Source organism: Accipiter gentilis, chromosome 9 (assembly GCF_929443795.1).
Source record: "Accipiter gentilis chromosome 9, bAccGen1.1, whole genome shotgun sequence".
NCBI lineage: Eukaryota > Metazoa > Chordata > Aves > Accipitriformes > Accipitridae > Astur > Astur gentilis.
This window is the reverse complement of record NC_064888.1, coordinates 25,714,011-25,730,106: the sequence shown is the minus strand read 5'-3', so window position 1 is coordinate 25,730,106 and position 16,096 is coordinate 25,714,011. Positions and strand designations below refer to the sequence as shown.

The following is a 16,096-nucleotide window of genomic DNA, read 5'->3' as shown; positions in this document are numbered from 1 at the left end:
TCTTTTTTTTGTGGGAGCTCTACTTCTCTTTAATGCAAGGATGGAAGGGACTTTAATTCCAGGCTTATCTGAAGTGACAGGAGTTTCAGATTCATGGGAATGTGCCAGAAGAAGAAACACTCCATCCCTTTTCTTGAATCTACACCAAGTTGTAAAATAAAATAAATATTATTTGAAGAAGGAAGAGAAGAGAGACATGGGAAAGCATAGTTTCGCAGCTCAGTGGTTCAAACTCTCATGTGGCAGCGATGAGACCTGGACACCGAACTGTTGTCCAGCTGCTGTGTGTAAACAGTTGCTCTGGTAACACACAGCAGTGGTCCTGGGACCAGGAGGTAGTCTTAGACTCCCTCCTAGGGCAAGAAGACATTGCTGGAATCAGATGCATCCATGTCAAAAACACGAAGCAGTGGGAAAGCACAGGAGAGAGCAAGATGGTCAATGACACAACTGGTTGCCCTGAAAATGGAAAGAATGGAGTCACTTTGTGGTGGAGCGGGTAGCAGGACAGCCACTCACTAATAAGATGTCTCAGTACTTAACTCATGTTCTGCTAGTCCCCTCACAATGTGATCTTGGAGAAGAACCCCGAATATCCAACATATTGACAAGGCAGAGTATGTTAAAAAAAAGCTTCAAAGGCCAGGGGAAGATTGTTAAAATAATTTTAGAGGGAAGTTCTTGAGAAACAAACTCAGAGGTGTTAAGATGAGAAGAAATGAGAGCAAGGATACACAACGCTACAGAAGTACTGCCTTCCTGAATGTCTGGAAAGTAATGAGAATTGAAAGAAACAATCCCAAGATAAACTAAAAATACGGAAAAAATGGAGAGGTAGCCTTTTACCTGGGAAGAACTTGTGTTGTAAATGTTAATGTCTGCTCCTCCATTTTATCTTATCATCCTGATAATAAAAACAGATTGTCATAAACTCACACTCAATATAGTAAATATTAACTGAAAAAATGGAAATGCATTACAATCTGTTATAAAGACAAAGATTCAGTCAACTCACAAGAAATTTTAACAGAGGAACAAATTTCTATTAGTTGTGCCTTCCAGAAGAAAAACCCAAACCTTTAATTCTTTCCTTCAATTAATTTGTGTTAAAAGAATAAAGCTCCAAAAATTGAGGAAAAAATGAACATTAAAAATTAAAATGAAAAGCTCCCTTTTAGCCTAATTTTGGTTTATGTGAAAAAAATACTTAAAGCAATATAATACAGATTCAATTTCAAAAGGTTGCAAAATAGCCACTACATACAGCAAATAACAAACACACATTTCAGTGACATGACTGAAAAGTTCAACCCCCCAATGCTGTTAAATATATATTAATATTTACTTGATTCAGTTTCAGAACTCTAGTGATCTTGAAGACACCAAAGTCAATTTGTTCCGTAATGCTAGTAAGTTACATGTCAAAATGCAGGTTTTTTACATCCCTGACAATACATGATTTTTGTGTATGGCCTAATGAATAGCCAATTCATTTAGCTAATTGGTTTTGGTTTTGAATCAGACTGATGACATTTTCATAGCTGATGGTATGTGCTTTTTGTTTTCCATTCACACTCAATCATATCATTATGAAACAAAAACATTTGTCAGTTGAAATTAGGATAAGCACAAATAAGAAATGAAGCAATACAGCATGCCAATACTACCTACTCAGTGGTAAAAACTTTATTTGAGAAATCTGAGCCAAGACAAGACAGTCAGTGGGAGAACAAAATAGGAAAAGGAGAAAATACTGCAGGGCTACCAGGAAGAAAAACAGAAACATGTAAAGATCATGCAAAGAAATGTGTGATAATGATGAAAGTATGACACCAGCTCCTGATGTCAGAGGTTCCTGTGGTTCCTGTTCCAATAGTGCTCCAGACCCACTCCTGGTCATCACACATCCAAAGGATGATGTATTTTGACCACTCTGAGCTCATCTATCCAACCCAGAACCTCCAGCCCAACAGGAGCAAAGTAGTCAATACTGCAAGGGGTCCCAAAAAGCCATTCTTCCTCTATGCTTTATAAGGGGAAAGAGGTGGAGGAAAATAGGCATCTGCTCTCTTGCCACTACCACCTCAGCTGCAGGATTAAGTCTTATCACACTTCTCCTTAACTGTGATATTTGAGGCACTTTGCCAAACTCAAAATGGAGAGGTAAGCTGCACAGCAGGTACTGACAGGTCACTTGGAGTCGATGCAACAAGGAAGGAACAGGAAGAGTTTTTTGAATGGGAGTAATGATGATGGTGATATGAAAACCAAGGTGTAAATGTCATCTGTGGGACGTGAACAAAACAACATCATGCTGCTTGCTAGTAAGGCCCCCAGTCAAGGAAGCAAAGGTTTATGGGGAGGTCTCATTTCCTAACATTTCAAACCACATGTGTAATGAAAATGCTGATGGTGTGCCAAATTAAAAGCAATTGGGAATAAGCAAGTATACTGGAGATGTGAGAAGCCTCGGTACTAACAACTTTGAGCTGCTGTTCCTATTACCTCAAATCAACCAGAGGAGTGAATCGTCACCCTGACTAGCTGAACAGGGAAGAAGGATCCTTGTTCCCTTATACTTTCATTTTGAGTTGCTTTTCACACTTCTCCGTTTCTCTGTCTTTCCTGCATTTGTACAAATTACATACTTTTACATGTGCAATGGAACCCAAATTAACAAGGGTTACACTGTCTCATTACTGACAGTAGTTTTTGCATTTTCTGATCAAATTTACACTCAAGAAATAATTTACACCGCAGACTTTGACCTGGAGTTTCCAATAGTGTCAAACTCACTTGCCTCAGGCTGCATTTTGCTGTTAATCCCATCAGAAATGCTCAAGGTTTAGCTTGGTGTTCTGGACGACAGTGTAGCAAATCCCAAGATAACATTATGAATTGGAAGATGTACTTCCTTTATTAAATACTGTAGGATGGTTCAATGAACATTAAAATGTTGGTCTTCATTGTTTTTTAAGCTTGGCATAGAATAAAGCCTGTGAAAAGTTAGAAATTTTTACAGAGCTCTTTTTCATAGTTTCCTTAAAGAATTGTGGGATATCTAAAACTAGCCAATGAAGGAGAATTCATCATGAAGGAAACAAGGTCTTTAAAAACTGGTAGAAGGAGACATAGAAGAACATATTACTCCCAAGGAAGGAACAGAGATCTGCAGGGAGAGCCATGAAATAAGAGAGACACAAGATGGTTCCTTCTTATGGGCAGTCCATCAACAAGAAACTTTTCAGAAACTATAAAGTAACATTGATATTTTTAAAAAACAAATTACATAATCATAAAGTATTATCTGCTTAAGTAGTCTTTTAAAATTAACTTTCTTCTTGAAATGCCTGTGGTTCCCAGGGGACCGAGTTTCTCCTTTATATTCATTTTACCTTACTACGGACGTGAACTTACAGTTATGTAGCTACAATTCAGAATCAAATATGGTATAGTCTCAGTAAGCAAGTTTATCTGTAGCTGCTGTATGAGGAAAATAAAAATTATTTTTAGAAAGAATGGCCTTATTTTTCCCTTTCACAGTGGTGTAACCACACTGTTTTCACAACAGTGACTTCTAATTTAGTAAATTCCACTGGTAGTTATGAGGTGGAAATTAGGCTTATAAAACTTAAAGGAATTGAAAACTTGAGGCCAAATAATCTAAACATAGAACATTATATTAATATTACATTAGTAAGAGATTTATAATAATAATGTGTAGTAGTGTTGGTAAGTTACAGTGAGATAAAACTGGTGTCATGGTTTAGAGAATCAAGAAACATGAATTAGCTACTAATTTCAAGTGTGTAGGCTAGATCCATAGTAGCCTGCCAAACCCTCTCCAGTTATCTTCTATCACCTGTCTCAGAAAGATGAACACAAAGAGGCATCCTGATTTTCCACTTCTGTATGCTGGTGCTAGCTTAGTGCAAATCCAGGACAAGTTGCACATCTTAGGATATATCTACAGCACCCATCATTGTACAATAAATAGCTAAGTATCTTAGCTTTAAATGGAGCTAGCAGAAAAATGCTTCCAAATGTACTACAGTTAGGGAGTTATCAACAGATTGCCTTTCGCTCATTATTTTTTTTAAAAAGCCTATTATATGATTTAACTGAGAGCTGAAAGTTCACAACGTTGCTCTAAAAGATAGTTGGATTCATAAGATCAGGTTCAAATAGACTAAGTGTCCACACATATATTTATGGGAGCACCAAGATGCTCTTTTGGCTCTGGTACTGCAGAGCACATTTCTGGCTTATATGTCTATGAATGTGATTTTCCAGACATTGTGAAAAGTGATTTTCTTTGAAAACAAAAGGAGCTTATGTTCTGAAGAGAAAATATTTTAAAACCTTGATTGGAAATAAAAGCTTCAAAACTGCTACCCATTATGTGCAAAATATTCAATAATGAAAAGCCTAAATTTAAGCATAAATTCTTGATTGTATATGCAAATCATGTGTGATAGGAGTCTTCGTATATGCTGTGGGAATGCTGTCAATGATGTGTTATGAGGTATTTATATCTTTCTGCATTGCACTATCTAGGCAGAACTCAGGATAGCTTGTGGTTACTGAACTTTTTGTATATTAACACAAACTTGCATTACAATTTTCCTATCCTTGGCAAAAATTGTATCACCAAAGTGCTTCTTCTGAACACTTCTGAACACCACTGCTTGTACCTTCAGTCTGGAGTTATTAAATTAAGACTCAGTAGCTGTGTCCTGCTGGTTCAGCTCACTTGGTGTGTACAGGTCCCTTTTACATATTCAGAAATCCAGGAGTGTCTCAAATCTTTATTTATTCTCTCATAGCAGCATACAGTGCTCTAAAACCAGGAACTTGGGCCTCACCATCATGCTAGGTGCTCTTGGTGAGGCTACAAAATGGGATCAAAGTATCTGATTTACTTTATTTTTATGGCTAAAACAGTCAGAGATTCAGAAATTGCTACTGAAGCCCCAAACCACACCCAAAACCAGAATGGTTGTGTCAATAGGTGATACATCTCAGAGAAAATGAAATATTTCCATGTAATAACATACTTTTTTAGCAGACTGCAGGACAGTATTTGATTCTTAGAACAGACAGAATGACTGGCATTTCCCCTGGATGTCTGTTAAATGAGATACCCCTATACCTTTCTCTGAGAAAAACAGAAAAGAGCTACTCAGGGAAAGTTTGACAAAAACAGAGGAAGCATCCCCTCTTCACCTGGATGATATGTTTGGAACTGGCTACACTTTCCAGGGACCCAAATACAGCCTGATACATTGAACTACAGAGAAAACATACTGGTTACTTTTATTCTTCTCAATGTGACTTATGGGGGTGACACAGACTGTCCTTAAGAAAATCAATTCTCCATAAGACAGCCCAGTCTGTAAATATAGAAAAGACATTTCAGAGTTACTTCCACACGTTTAATTCCTTGCACAGAAATGCAGTCCTAGAAGGAAATCTAAAATGCAAATGTAAAAGATGGGCTGTCTAAAAGCTATGAAGAACTGAAGGAACCCCCCCCCCCCCAACCTAATATTTTGAAGACATAATAAAATCCAGTCTACCTTCTCAGGATTGTATAGGCATAAATTCAACATATAGCAAAAACAATTGCTAGAGGGAAGAGGGGAAAAAAGAAATTAAGAGGAAAGATCCAAATAGTAGACAAACAATTTCAGTTCTGGCATTTCCTAGCCTTTTCATGCTTGATTTTAACAACCTATAAAATGTTTGGGTTTTTTTTTGTTTAAGTAGCTTTGTGTATAATTTATGAAAGCAGAAATTCCATTATGTGCCATCCTGCAATGTTTTTTTTTTTGTTTAAGTAGCTTTGTGTATAATTTATGAAAGCAGAAATTCCATTATGTGCCATCCTGCAACATGCTCCAGCCCATCAGCAAGGAAGACACCTTGAGATCCACGATGCAGATTTTGGCTGCCTAAGCTAACGCAGTAATTAACAGCAGTAATATGTATCAGCTCTGTGGGTAGACATGCAGTAACAGGTCAGTCACTTTATGAGTGGGTTTACAAACATTTGCTAACAGCAGGGGATTGCTAAGGTTTGGGAATCTTGGTTCTGAGTGGATGTCCTTAAAACAGGACTCCTTTGGTGTCCCTCTGGCCGGTTGCCATTCCTATCCATGGTGTTCCAATGTAGTCCGACCTTCCTTGGTTACCAGGACACTCGCCACTTCTTGATATTCTCATTTAGCACCAGCCACTCATCACCTTGAGAAAGTAGAAGCAGACCTGTTAAAGGAAATTCAGGGAGAATCTGCCATTGACTGTAGACCAGGACTTGAGCGCCCATCTCCGAAGAACTTTGAGCACTGACTTGTTAGCAGAGGCAGATGCGAAGGGATGGAAAAGCCTCAGTGAAGACAGAGTTTGGCTCTTTTAGCTGCTTAGTAGAACCATGTCACTTCTCAGTATGCACATATTGACAGATTTCAATCCCCCAAGTCATAACTCAGTTCATTTAGATGTAATGTCATAAGAACAACACAAAACACAACCACCTTTGACAAACAGACTTCCCTGACAAATTTCAAATCCCTTTTTTTAAATTAAAGAGAACACTGAAGCATTTCAAAGAAACCACCAAGAATTTCTTTGACATGAGGAAACGAAACAGTTTTAATGAAACATGAACTAGCTTCCCAGTATTTTTTACGTCAAAGAATTGAAAGAATAGCTTTTACTAAACCTTCCTCAGCATTTGGTTTCAAGGATGAAATTGCTGGGGTAGTTAATTGTGGCTTATTCAACAATCACATGGTCTCCTTCCCACAGGATCACACACCCAACAAAAGCAGCTCTGCGTCCTGGTCCCCCTGGTCCTACACCCTCCCATTCACCAGAAGACCATGTTGGGCTGGGAGCAGCAGGAATGGGAGTCTGTCAGACAGGAAGGAGTAAGGAACAGCTCAGCCAGATGCATACCTGCTGGGGATGCCTCTCTGCCTGAAGCATTTTTAGCCATATACGTTCAGGACAGACGGTAGTTTTAAACATTGTGTGATGGGGCAGTATCATGAATTTTATCTCCAGATATAATTAAATAATAACAATAAATATTAACATAGCTATGAAGTAATTCTCTTACATGGAAGCCATATGTATTAGAATCTCAGGTAGCCACAAAGTCATATTACTCTCTCCTTTATTCTAGATTTTCTCATATTTTTAATTCCTCAAATTCCTCATCATTCTAATAAAAACTGCACAGAACTTGGTTTCAGAAGCTATATTCATAAGCAATGCCTAAGTTAAGCTTGTACATATAACTCTGCAAGATTGAGTTAAATAATGATAATGGTTTTTGTGAGTATAAACCTACCACACTGTGAAACTGTGCTAATAGCATTGTAAACATAAATTATCAAATGAAATTATAATTTCCTCTTGGCGTGTAACTAATTGTTATGTGTTTCATTTGTGGTTTGGTGTTTTTTTTCTTTTCTTTCAGAACAACCATTTTTCTGACTTTATGGACAAAAAAACTGGTTATACAACAATCAGTATGTTGGCAACCCCAATTATGCAGGGTAAAGAGGTGCTTGCTGTTGTGATGGCACTCAACAAATTAAATGCCACTGAGTTCTCAAAAGAGGATGAAGAGGTAATAACCTCAAATGTCACACAACAGTACAGCTGTTAGTTCAACAAGTAGTTTGAGTGAATCTACCTCTTGATTTGATACCTTTGTCTTATTTTTGCTCTTTGTCATTTTTTAGGTATTTAAAAAATACCTCAATTTTATATCTTTGGTCCTAAGAAATCATCATACGACATATCTCTACAATATTGAATCCCGAAGAAGTCAGGTATAGAAGAATTTGTTAATGATAATACTTTGTTTTTGTGTGAAACCATTACTATTCCACTATTTTATATTCTTGCAAGCTTATTGAACTAAGAATAGCATCTATTTAATTTTTTTTTATTTGAAAATGGTAATGCACCTCATAATTTTATTCTGGAATGCCTAGGATTCCTATGTTTATGTTTTCTTACTGTTGTGAACATTTACCATCTTTCTCTTTTGTTGTAAATAGATGCTTTTGTGGTCTGCCAACAAAGTATTTGAAGAGCTAACAGATATAGAACGGCAGTTTCACAAAGCACTGTATACTATTCGAATGTATTTGAATTGTGAAAGATACTCTGTTGGTCTGCTCGACATGACTAAAGAGAAGGTAACAATCATTTTGCCTACTTGCTAGAAATTTGCTAGTCCTAACTTTAAGTTATAAAATCCATCCTTCTGATTCACTTGTTCTGCATATTTCTAGTGCATGTCTATCCAAGACACAAAGTACTATGCTTTCTAAGCCTCTGGGATAATTTATATAAAATCTAACCAAATTACAAAATATAAGCATGGCAAAGGATACAACCATGATAAACATAAAGGCTAATTCTGTAATTTTTCATATTAATAATTCCATGTAAGAAAGGGTAGAAGACAGAAGTGCAGGTCTGATTATTGTTTTATTCATACCTGCCTTCTAAAACAACAATGAAGCTGTACAACCATCCACCGGTAAGCTTCAGATTAACCTGCAATTTACTGGCAAACCTTTCTTGCCTGCAATATATTTAACAATGTTTTCTTAATATTGTCTGAAGTGTGACCATAGTACAGCTATGGAGAAGGAAAAACGCAGCTGCTATCCACAGATGTCATGTTATCTCTGAACACAGAACTGATTTTTTTTTTCCTTTTGCTAAACCTTGTGTATCTTTTTCTCAGGAGTTCTATGATGAGTGGCCAATCCGGCTGGGGGAGGCAGAGCCTTACAAAGGCCCCAAGACACCTGATGGACGAGTGAGGATATTAATTTTTCTTTTTATGAATCTTAATTTTGACATTGAGGTTGTACATGTCACCAACATGTTTTTCTCTTTTTATTTAGGAAGTCAACTTTTATAAGATTATTGACTATATTTTACATGGAAAAGAAGAAATCAAAGTAATTCCGTGAGTATTCATTGGCAGCCTGTGAATGTGTGGTAATTAGATATATTGCTGGGATAGAATAATAACATGTCTGTATTGTAGAAATAATTTAATCTCATTTGCTTTCTAAAGGTCACCTCCAGCAGATCACTGGTGTCTTGTCAGTGGATTGCCAACATATGTTGCTGAAAATGGATTTGTAAGTTTATAGGAAATGTAAAACCAAAAAGTTTTAGTTCATGCAGTTCTTCTGATTGAACAAAAAAATCCCAAACCTCCCCACAACCAAAAACCTCTACAAAAATACTGTGCTGCTTCCAGCGTCATTGGTTCCCAGTGAAATCATGTGAATCAGTAGTCTGGATGGAGACAAGCCCTCAGCAGAAACAGCCAAAATATCAGGAAAATTGTCCTCTGATTGTGGTGACATTGGAGGAATAATGTGTGCATCTGATGTCACTTTCCAGGTGTGCTGACTAAGCCTCACAACAAAATGTCAAAGTCAAAAACCATCATAGACGCAGTTTTAAAATTTTCTTTTTTCTTATCTCTTCTTGCATAGACAATATACTTAATTCAAAGTTGTGATGTATGACAGTTATTAGTAATCCTATGGCATTTTTAATAGCAGTAAGGACAGAGCCCTTAGTACTCAGTTATTTCTTTCTATAAACCCCCATGCCATTTTAAACTGCAAGTGATTTTCTTAACCATTATGCTTATGTACTGTGAGAGATCATACATGAGGGACTTTGCTACAAGCACTCCAGAATGATGTCTGTTAGAATAACCACATTTAATTTAATAGGAACAGTTTTAATTTCTGTAGCTAACTAGGGTGCTCACTGTTGTCAGCTTAGAAAATAAATATGCCTTTTTAAAGTATTAGGCCAAGTCTTGGTGCACATTATACTCCATTTAAACAATCTCTCCTTTTCTTTATGCTGCAGATTTGTAACATGATGAATGCACCAGCCGATGAATATTTTACATTTCAGGTAATTCCAGTAATGTTAATAGATATTGCAGAAAAATATGCTTTCCACCAATTAGTTATACAGTTGATTACATAAATAAATTCTCTTTTGTTTGTGATGCACGGGTCTTAGTGTTACATTGCCTGTATCAATATCTGTATTACTACTTTCAAAGAAATACACAACATTTCCTGTTCTTTGACTTTACTACAGAAAGGACCAGTGGATGAGACCGGATGGGTTATCAAAAATGTCCTGTCATTGCCTATTGTCAACAAAAAAGAAGAAATTGTGGGAGTTGCAACATTTTACAATAGGAAAGATGGAAAACCGTTTGATGAGTATGATGAACAGATCATTGAAGTAAGCTTAACAGGATTAGAGGCTTTAAGGACCCATATGATGTTAATAAAAATATTATCCTAAAAAGTAATTTTAAAATGTTTAAAAATTTTCAAATAGGCTATATTAACATCTGGCCAAATGTCTATCTTCTTTACAGTTTCTTAAGAATCAGAAATTTTATTTCCTGCCATAAACCTGAAAATTTATGAGAGATCATTTACATTCCAATAATAAACAAAAGTCAAATAAAATTTTATTTTTAATCATTTGACTTTTTAGTGATAGTCAGCATCTCCTAATTAGCAGTGGGTAAGCAAGTATGGCATGCTGCTTGCCAATGGATATCATGCCTGTGATCATGGGAGTTCCCAGAGCATTCATGGTCACAAGTACTTAGGCAAGATAAGATGCTACACAGTGTACCCAAGTCCACTCAGCTATCTTAAGCTTCATAAGCTTCGTGGTTCTGTATACAAAGTGGGAATATGGGCCCCTAATTACTAGGTTGAGACAAACAATGTCATTAAAAGCTGTGAGGTGCTAACAGAACCTGTTGATGGAAGGTAAAAGCCTCTAACAAGTAGGGTTACACATTGCTTTTCAAAGGGCACTACCAGAAACTGGAGTTTAAGAAAAGTAAGTTCAAATTGTCAGTTTAATTTTATTGTCATGGTGTCATCTCTGCTTTGCTTGTCTTTGTTCCAGACTCTTACACAGTTCCTGGGGTGGTCTGTTTTAAATACTGATACTTATGACAAAATGAACAAGCTTGAAAACAGAAAAGACATTGCTCAGGAAATGCTTATGTACCAGACAAAGGCCACCCCTTCTGAAGTTGAATCTATACTGGTAAGTTTTGCCCATAGTCATAAAATTAAAGTAGGAAATGTGCTACACAAAAACTGAATTTCTTACTCATTTTTTGTTTTAGAAATACAAGGAGAAATTAAATGTCAATAGTATAGAAGAATGTGATCAAAAGGATCTTATCAGGATTTTGGTAAGTCATTAAACTGAAAATTCTGGTGGCATGTTTATATCAGATTGTAATGTGTTCTCATTATAGAAAAAGTTGTGTATAACCAAATCCTGATTAATACATATCAGTTCCACAAGGTAGGTGGAGTTGATCTAATCATACATCTTCAACTTCTTCAGTTCTTCTATGTACAGAGCCCACTGTCACCTAGAAGGAAATATTCTGTCCCAAATATGTGTCAACAGACTTGGATAGTCAGAGTTATATAGAAAAGTTTATATGAATTAACATTTAAAGTGTTTAACTTCTTTAAATATCCATGGCGACAGTGCTATGTATATAATTGAATTTATTTAATTTTGAAAATAAAAGAAGGGACATTGATGTAAGTTCACTTTCATTCTGAGTAAGAGAACACACGTAGGAGTGTGCAGTGGAACTAAACTACTTTCAGATTAATTTTCTTGCATTTCCTTAGACAGAGACGTCCAAAGACAGTGATCAGTGACTTCACAGTGATGAAACAGATTTGACCTAATCAGAGTTTTAAACTCTGCTACTACTGAACCAAAAATGAGTCACTTTCTTTTCCAGACTGTGCAGTCCTCTGGCTGCCTTAGTATTTCAATCTAGAAAGGGAGTGCCTTTTTTGGAGGAAAACTCCTGTTTGTGCCCACTTAGTGCACTTCATTTTTTCTTGTGGAGCAGTCCTGGAGCACATGCACTGGCTTACTTGATCTGAAACAAAACTCAAAGACGCGCTCCAGGAAAACACTAAATGAACTGCCACTGTTAATGGATCAAAACAGAGCTAGGCTGAAGAAAAAAAGGTCAAATACACACAAATTGGTTGACTTCCAGTGCCAACCACTTCACATATTTCCTCCCATTACACCACATTTCCTAATGTAGACATAGTCACAGGGAAAAGATCTCATTGAACTATTTTTAGTTATGTGCATGTACATGCTGGAATGAAATGGTGTTAAGGTTTTACTGGCTCCCACAAAACAGATGCTCACACAGCTTACAAGTGCTGAAACCACAGAACATTAACAGACCTTGTGTAGCTTCACATACCTTTTAAAGTAAATTTAATTTAGCTGCATGAAGAATTGCAAAAATTAATAGATAAACATTATAAAATCTCTCTACTAGTAGAGCAACAAGTGATTATTATGGAACAGGCTCCAAACGTAACAACATAATACTGGTATGAATTTTTAAATCTCCAAAAAGCAATTTAAGTGAGTTCTCTCAACATTGTGGAGTGACAAATTCAAAGGTTTAATACATTTTGCACTTCCAAGGCTACATGCAAATGCTTTATCCTATTATAAGACCTGGAATCCCAGATAGCTAATGGGATAAAGCAGGTGTTTCTAGATCTGATGATTCACAAAGTAATGGGTCTTAAAACACCACTGCTTCAGGTTTCCTTGTCCTTGACCTCAGATCAGAGTAGATATAAAGGAAAATGCCAGGCAGAAGGAAATACCTTCGCATGGAAGTTCAGCCTTATTTGTTCAAATAGATGCATACATTCAGTCATTTTTTTTCCTTATCCGTAAAATGGAGATCATTTATAGGCTACTATGGAGGAAGGGAGTCATTGTCATAATATAATCTATTTTTTATGTTGCATCAGACGTCCCTGAATTAATTCTTATTTGGAATGAGGCTAATTGCTTAAAATACAATACTGCTCTCCCTAGGCTTTGGGATATACAGATGAAAAGTGTTACAGAACAGTTCACTCATATCGCTATTACCAGTTAGGCTATTCAATGTGAATCCATATAATGTATACAAAATAGGCAATTTAAAATTAATGCAGGCTTCTTAACTTTTGTATCCTCTGCATTTTAGAAATTAGTATACGCTCTGTACCTGCCCTTCAGAGAGAGAAAAATCCCTGAGTGGCATCCTGACAGCTTCTCATGAAATTTAGTATGTGAGGAAAAGATTATGCACTTATACAGCTCACTGCTTCTGGAATGATCCCTCATTTTAATCAGTAGTCAGGATAGTTCAGAAATTACTGTTCTAAACTATAGAAAGGCAATTACTAGGACAAAATCACCACCAACTACAGCACTAAAAAGTAAACAGCTCTAAGGGATTTTAAATAAGCCATAATAACCGTGAATACTAAATGCTTTGTACATTTAAGCATTGTAACAATTTTTACTTTATGCATATACTGAGATCATTCAAAAGCCAAGTCAGGATCTACTGCAAGCAGACAAAAAAGAACACAAGTAAGATTTGTGAATTTTTATATCTGACCTTGTAGGATTTTCCAGTCCATTCTCTGTGTGCCATATCAACCTTACAGGTTTGTCTATTAAGTGTATATAGACTATCACAGACAGACTGTCACAGGAGACAAGGTAGGACAGACTAATTTTAAGAGTTGGTTGTAGAGCAGAAACAAACCAGCAGCACTCCAGAGGTTAAAAAATGTACAGGAATCTTTGCTTGCCTATAGTCTCTCCAAGAGAAGTCAAAGCTACGGGTAGGTAGGGAGGCATGCAAGCAAGACTTCTGTTATTAAAAAAAATGTTGTTGTTATACTTTACTGTAAAAAATGTTTTGTTCTAGACAGGTTGGTTTTGGTCATTATATTCATCACTGTTCATAAGATCCAAAACAGAAGAACAACACTTAACAAGAATAATTTTGTTTGTGAAAAAGATGAACTGCAGCCTTGAGACCAGGCTAAAAGTGGGAGAATCATAGGATTTTATGCCAAGAAGGAGAAATTCCAAGGCCTGAGATTTCTGAACTAAGGGACTGAGATGGTCACAACAGATTGTGTTGGAATTCAGAGTAGGAAGAAACACTGCCTGGCTAAGACTTTTACCTATCCTCTTTGAGAAGAAAGCCAGCAGCATCATGGTTTTGTTTCATAACTTAATACACATTAGTTTGCACTGAAACCTGAGGCCTTTGAAGATATAGCAAGCATACTGTCCATAGGCAACGTTTCTACTGAAGTCAGAAAAGAAAATAAAAAAGTTTTTCCAACTTCGTTCTTGCCAGAAAAACCCTTGTGTTTTTTACTTTTCCTAACAGAAGGAAGAATTACCTGATCCCAAAGATTTAGAACTGTATGAATTCCGCTTCAGTGACTTTCCCGTTACAGAGCACGGCCTGATAACATGTGGAATACGACTGTTCTTTGAGATAAATGTTGTTGAAAAATTCAAAGTCCCAGCTGAGGTCTGATTTATTTTGTCTTGTTTATATTTATTTTAAGATAGAAGAAAATTAGCTGACTGTAGGTACTTTAATATAGAAGTAGGCAACACTAAAATATTAGTGGTACGGATAACAATCTTCCATTCTTAATTAAACATTTGCATATTTGTCATAAAGGCTTAAAACTAATTCTGAAATTGTGTGAGCTATGGAAGGAATTAAATCAACATGCATTTACATAAGAACAATTTTCTGGTTCCATGTTTAATTCAACAAAAAGCAATTATTTTCATAGAACTTGCACATTATTACAGGAATTTCATAGTATATTCCAGTAATTTTATAGGAATTCTATCATTTAGTTTCAATTAACAGCACAGCCTTAATCACTCTTGTGAATAATAGGTCCTTACAAGATGGATGTACACAGTCAGAAAGGGATATCGAGATATCACTTACCATAACTGGCGACATGGATTCAATGTGGGACAAACAATGTTTACTCTGCTGATGGTAATGTTACTAATATTAACCTTATGTTCATTATTTAGTTTTCCTTTCAATTCCAACTGGAAAATTCAGAATTGTCTGTTTTCTTTTACAGACAGGCAAAATAAAGAAATACTATACTGATCTAGAAGCCTTTGCCATGGTTGCTGCTGCTTTCTGCCATGACATTGATCACAGAGGGACCAATAACTTGTATCAGATGAAGTAAGTACAAATGCTCAAATATATGGAAATATAGTATTTTTAGTGGCAAATGAAAAAAACATACCAAAACTTGCAAAAATGTAAGGTATATATTCCATATTCCTCTGGCATGAATAAACATTTATCCTACAGAAAACTTCTGCCTCAGAGCATTTGTCGTGACAGCTGAAACACAAAGACAAAATGCAAAAGCAGAATCTTAGAAGAATCTTTTAAGAGAGACTAAGCTCTACCAATGCTTGGATTGTAGCAGAGCCTCATGCACATGAGGCCACAAAGAAATGAGAAAAGTAAATTAAAATCCCTAACTGGATTACTTTTTTCAAGACAGGGCATAAGCACTTTTCTGGAGAGGGATTCAGGTTTCTCAGAATGTCACGTGTACGCGAAGATTATAACCATAATTTTCTGAGTACAATTTCTCACCAACTGTATCTCCAGAATGATTCATCCTCCTACTCTGACCCTGGATACACTCCTCCCAGGAGAGGCGTTTCAGCCTGTATCCTAGAGCAGTGACACAAGGGGATTTTCTGATTATTCTCAGGGATTCTCCAGGTGACGTAGGAGAGAGAATGACAGGCACTGATTCTTATTCAGCGGACTGTCTCTCATCCAAATAAGTTTAAGGGGGGGTTTAAATCTTCCTACTGTGGTCTTCCCTAGCTGAAAGCCCTCTACGTGAGGTCATACGCAGTAAAGCTATTTATAAAAGTTATCAGGCTTTACCACGACAGTCCTAATCACAAGTCAGAAAATACAGGTAGCATGTAGCAATCCGCCTTGGGTTATCTCAGGAACGTAGTTATTAGCCAGGGGAAGAAAAGAGGAAAATACATTTCCAAACATGCAGAACCACCTGGAGCCTATGTAGATAGGACGCTTCTCCCTTCCTCC

The 16,096-nt window shown here is 36.5% G+C and overlaps 1 protein-coding gene across 2 annotated transcripts in view; it reads left to right on the top strand.

Moving 5' to 3' along the window:
* Positions 1-16,096, top strand: part of PDE6C (phosphodiesterase 6C) — a 29,967-nt gene that overhangs the window by 4,102 nt on the left and 9,769 nt on the right. For both annotated transcript variants that reach the window (XM_049809590.1, XM_049809591.1), the window contains exons 2-14: positions 7,487-7,639; positions 7,755-7,844; positions 8,076-8,216; positions 8,774-8,848; positions 8,937-9,001; positions 9,113-9,179; positions 9,931-9,978; positions 10,171-10,320; positions 11,008-11,151; positions 11,234-11,302; positions 14,360-14,506; positions 14,891-14,998; positions 15,090-15,199. In XM_049809590.1, the coding sequence (XP_049665547.1) occupies positions 7,487-7,639; positions 7,755-7,844; positions 8,076-8,216; positions 8,774-8,848; positions 8,937-9,001; positions 9,113-9,179; positions 9,931-9,978; positions 10,171-10,320; positions 11,008-11,151; positions 11,234-11,302; positions 14,360-14,506; positions 14,891-14,998; positions 15,090-15,199 (1,367 nt within the window). The remainder of the gene's footprint in view (positions 1-7,486; positions 7,640-7,754; positions 7,845-8,075; positions 8,217-8,773; positions 8,849-8,936; positions 9,002-9,112; positions 9,180-9,930; positions 9,979-10,170; positions 10,321-11,007; positions 11,152-11,233; positions 11,303-14,359; positions 14,507-14,890; positions 14,999-15,089; positions 15,200-16,096) is intronic.